Source organism: Saccostrea echinata, unplaced genomic scaffold (genome assembly GCF_033153115.1).
Source record: "Saccostrea echinata isolate AGI-Se365-2 ecotype Australia unplaced genomic scaffold, CSIRO_AGI_Sech_v1 ptg000029l, whole genome shotgun sequence".
Taxonomy (NCBI): Eukaryota; Metazoa; Mollusca; class Bivalvia; order Ostreida; family Ostreidae; genus Saccostrea; species Saccostrea echinata.
Window position 1 is genome coordinate 13,593,673 of NW_026889778.1, and position 5,509 is coordinate 13,599,181.

At 30.7% G+C, this 5,509-nt stretch overlaps 1 protein-coding gene across 1 annotated transcript; it reads left to right on the forward strand.

Moving 5' to 3' along the window:
- The first annotated feature begins 3,145 nt into the window (after positions 1-3,145).
- LOC133194525 (UDP-glucuronosyltransferase 1-6-like) lies at positions 3,146-4,797 on the forward strand. Its single transcript, XM_061330464.1, has one exon. It carries the CDS (start codon positions 3,219-3,221, stop codon positions 4,662-4,664), a length of 1,446 nt encoding a protein of 481 aa, XP_061186448.1. The 5' UTR covers positions 3,146-3,218; the 3' UTR covers positions 4,665-4,797.
- The last annotated feature ends 712 nt before the right edge of the window (positions 4,798-5,509 follow it).

Consider the following 5,509-nt stretch of genomic DNA (forward strand, 5'->3'; position numbering starts at 1 on the left):
CAACACAATCATGGTAACTCATGACAACGTTGTGGCCCATAATCAATACTCCTTTCTTCATATTTTTATCATCTATAAGCGGTTTAATATTGAATACATTTTCCTTGAAGGTTAAAATATGTATATAATATATTTTCAATGAATAAATAAATAAAATAGCTTTCAGGAGAAAAAAAAATTAGAATGATCTAATATCTCGGGACAGACCCTCATCAAAACGGTTCCGTAGGTCAATATCATTGATTAAACGATAAAACATTCTGTACAATTTTTGTTCAGTCATATTAGATAGGGATTATAGAAGGTTAAGATAATAGTAATTAATCCCATAAATCGTATATTTAGCTTGATAATTCCTTATTACAAAACCTTCAGAATAAATATCTATTTCAAAATTACGGTAAATAAAATGTACCCAGCATATAAATCTTTAGATAAGAAGTAAAAATATGAAAGTCAGAGATACAATAAAACAATCAAATTCAATGAACTCTATATTATTCCCTGAAAAATTCATCAAGATATCCGAAGTGCCCACTCTGTAGTTATTTATATCCTGAATGCAACACGGACTTATACTTCTTGGTATTGAGAATAAATACTTTTTCTCCCGTCGTGCCCTCCCAACCCTACATATCTCTCTTTTTAGGATGCCTGTCATATGGCCTCTCAATTAATGAGCAAGATCGATAATAATTTCAGGACATTTTTTTTCTTTTAAAATTAAAAACTAGGCCTACTGTAAAGAGGCTGTTACCCAATACTAGCCATGCAACAGATCCATTTAAAATATGAAATTTGATTTTCCTAGCCATAAACTGTTATTTAGTAGAGAAAAAAATCATACTCCAACTTTAAAGAGGATGTCCTAGCACATTTTACTACACTGACACTTCACACTTTTATCTGCATCTTTTATAATGATAATAACTTTTATCTGCATCTTATAAATTAAATTTATTTATGTTCAAAATTGACCAGTTATTACATATTATCGAAATTCGTGGGAATAATTACACAAAAAGTGCCAGGACCCGCTCTTTGATATTATATGAAATTACATGTACCATATTTTCACATAAAGCTCCCTTTTTCCAGATTTAGCCTATAGCTGGCCATGGCTATCGACCACACAGCCTTCTTAGATTATCATGAGGCGCCGTTTTAAAAATTAAAAGGTACATGTATTTTCTGATACAGAAAATGATTTTGCAGATACCAAACGATATATTTTTTGAAATCAAAGAAATATTTTCTGTTATAAAATATCAATTTTCTGATCTCAGAAAATGTTTATATATATATATATATATGTTATATATATATATATATATATATATATATATATATATATATATATATATATATATATATATATATATATATATATATATATATATATATATATATATATATCAAGTTCGATTTTTTGATATAAGAAAAATCTACATTACTTTCTGATATAAAGAATTCGAAATTTTTATATCAGAAATGATTTTTTGATATCAAAAATTTGAAATTTTGATATCAGAATATGATTTTTAGATATTATAATTGAAATTCTTGAAATCAAGAAATATTTTTGATATCAATAATTATTTTTTGATATCACAGTTCAAATTTTTGAAATCAGGAATTATTTTTTGATATCAAGAATTATTTTTTGAAACGAAGAATTCAAATTATTGATATCAAGAATTCGTCTTTTTTTTTTATATCAGAAAATATTTCAAAAATACTTAAACGGCGCTTCATAGATTATCGACACATGCACAAGAGGTACTCTAAACCATTTCGTTACAGACCTTGAACTTAATGCCAACGACCTTTACAAGCTAGTCCAAATGGTGTAAGTAGCTTAATGCATAATTTAAATCGCGATTATTAAAGACATATAGGGCAACGTCACAGATTTTGACCTTATTTCATATTGAGAAAAGTACTTTAACACGCTTGAAAAAGTATAGCACAAAGAGAATGGCACATCTAACAAGCCATCTTCTGTTATCATCATGGTTATGTAAGCTGGATGTTTAGGAAATTGAAAAGGTACGTGGCACGTATTATTTTTGAGAGTTTGATACATCTGGCAAAGATCAAATTAAATATCATTTTTAAATGCATTGAATAACACAACAACGGCGTAGCCTTTCATAGTATTTTTAGTATATGAGCAGTCGAGCAAAACAACTCATTCCTCTGAAGTAAACAGTAGACCCACGGGTCTCTGCATGGTGTTTGTTTACTTTATTAACCATAAACATCGATTTTCAAATGTAAACATTGAACTGATCTGAACATGGTTTCACCTTGTTTCAATTCTATATATACAGGGTATAGCTAATGGTGTCACTAATATAACCTACGTCTTGCGTATGGATTGAAATAAATTTACCCACACTTCTCTGGAGATCTCCGAGATTTAAAATTTAATGTAATGTCAGCATTATAAAATATACATTTGCTATAGTAGAAAAAAGAACGATTATGTATTTTTTTGCCAAGATTTTTTCCTTAATATGATACGAACCATGTATTTTACCTGAATTTCCATATACTTGTACGCATTTTTTAAACAAAAAAAATGTCTCTGTTTTGTTCAGTCATTTTTTTCTTTGTTAAAATTGGAAACTGATTTTGAATCAGTCTCCATCTCCATATAAAAAGGAAACATTTCCTAGACACGATTTCTCCAAATGAAATAACTAAAGTCCTTTGCATTGCAGCGTGCAACTTTGAATGACAAAACTAAACTGCTAAACAGTCTCCCCTCTTTTCATAAAGTATAGTAACTAGTACTAAGCTACATTTTTGTTATCTAAGTAAATGCACCAGTTTGCAGGCATCGTAATGAGGTTTTAGTTTTATATTGTCCCAACATTTAAGAAAATTTATGTTTTCTATAATCAATGCTAAAAAAAAATTATTTTTGAGTTGAAAACAATTTCGCAAACAAATGCATATTAAATAATTTTTCATAAATAAAAGGCAAATCTGAAGGACTGCATGATTATTAAAATCAGATTACCATTTATTTATTTATTTATTCATTTATTTATTTTATTTATTTATTTATTTATTTATTTATTTTGAAGATGGAGACAACAAGAGCCCATCTTTTGCCCATCTTATTTATCCTCTACCTACCTTACTTTGTAAGCGTATCATCGGAAAACATCCTAGTTATACCAGGTCCTGGGTATAGTCATCTGAGACCAATGAAAGGTATAGTGGACCTGCTTATCAACCAATACAATCATAATGTGACGTTTTTAGTCCCAGAAAGACTCGCAGGACACCAGGGTTTGAGAGATCTTTCGGGCCATATAGTTACCCATGATAAGGAAGGGGAAATCACAAAAGAAACTGATAAACTTCATACTATTTCAGCAGAAAGAGGATTTCAAAATAAGAGCTTTTTATCCTTAGGACCAAAGGTGCAGAGCATAATGCTAAACATAACACATACATACTTGACGGATTCTGATATTTTCAACAAACTGGAGGGACAACATTTTCAAACGGTCATTTTTGATGGATTGATGTATGTACCATCCCTCATTCTCGCACATAAACTATCAATTCCAGAAGTTGTTTATTGCTTTGCATCATTTTTACCTCACGTGATTTACAGAGTTCCTTCGGATTACCTTAGCATTCCCGAATTTCCTTTGTTCCCAATTCCGGACCCGAATTTAGTAACATCACGTTTTCAAAGTCTGTCCCAGCGAATAGGAATGATTTTAATGGGGATTTTTGGAAAATCACTGATTTTTCCTGACGATGTTGTTCGTAAGTATGTGTCAACATCTAGTTTGGATGAATTTTACAAGAAAGCAAACACTTTTAGTTTTTACCTGATGGATCAAGACGAAATACTTGATTATCCAAGACCTTCACTTCCAAACATAGCATTTGTAGGAGGATTGTCGCTATCAAATTCACTGCACCCTCTTCCCAACCAGATTCAACTCCATATCGATTCTGCAAAGGACGGAATAGTCGTTGCAACCTTTGGAAGCAAATCCAACATGCCAGTAAAATTCAAAACTATTTTCTATGAAGCATTTCAGAACATTCCAGAAATACATTTTATTGCAAACATAGATGAATCCTATTTTATGGGAAAAAATATCCTCACCATTCCTTGGTTACCTCAGAATGATTTACTTGCCAACAAAAGAATCAAGGCATTCATAACCCATTGCGGAAACAGTGGACAATATGAGGCACTGTATCACGGAGTTCCAATGATTGCTATACCAATCTCTGGGGATCAAATTTATAATGCTGATAGAATAGTTATTAAGTCCTTCGGTGTAAAACTGAATCACAACACGTTAACTCCCGAGGGGTTAGAGAGGAGTATAAGGGAAGTTGTTTATAATGATTCTTACTCAAGAAAAATAAAGATAGCCTCAGAAATGTACAGATCAAAGCCTCTGAACGCATCTCAGAGAGCAGCATACTGGGTACACCACGTGACAACCTATGGAAGTTCCCATCTGCGGTCTGCATCTCATACTTTACATGACTTCAAATTCTTCGGACTAGACAGTTTTCTTTTGTTATTCATTTCATTTTTATCAGTTCTGTGTTTGGTGGTATATATTTCCAGGATAATTCGTAACTGCTGTATTAAAAAGAAACTTAAATCAGATTGATTTAACTAGTGTTGTCTAATGTCTTTTTTAATACCTCAGGCAGAGCTGCAAGCTAGCCTCCCTCCTTATAAGGGATTATTTTGTGTTCTGCTAAAATACTCAAAGTAAATCCAAAATTGTGACAAAAATATACTTGCTGTAATATTATAAATGAATTATACATTTAGTTATTTTCCTGAAATGTTTTTATATGAATGTTATTTCATGTAGCATAGTTATGTAACATAGAGATCTTAAATGTAAATTACAACGTACATGTATATTAATAAATTGTTTTCCACGTTCAAATTAAAACTATAGATTTGTAAATATATATGAAGAGTTAAGTTGTTTCACTAAAACGTGGCGATGCTTCAGACCCCCCCCCCCCCCCCCCCGTGGAGCATAGTCGCTTGGGACATCCCCCAGTCTTTTCATTATTCCACTGCTCTAATAACTATGTATGTTTATTGCTAATGTCAACCAAGAATGATAACATGCCAAATGAAAATTGGAAAGCATTACAACTCTATTCAGTTGTTCATTGTGGTTAGTATGTTAATGTTGGATGCGTTTGAAATTTGAAGTATGTAAAACATTTTCATTTTAATGTTCAATAAGAGTCGATGGAATAACTATTTTCAACAACATGATTTGTTTATTAATTAATAATGTAGTTTTATCAAAAACTTAAATTTTGCACCACTAGAAAGAAATATTTACTAATTGCTTTATTTTTTAAAATATAAAAGTTCATATCTTTTGAGTATTTTCTTGAATTAAAGGGTAAAAATTGAAATTGAATGCATAAGTTTTTCTTGGAATCATTGATATTTCATAAAAAGCGGTTTTTTTTTTACATTTAT

Bases quoted from the DNA above. Each gene is read 5' to 3' on its own strand.
- LOC133194525 (XM_061330464.1), top strand. From the start codon at position 3,219: ATGAAAGGTATAGTGGACCTGCTTATCAACCAATACAATCATAATGTG.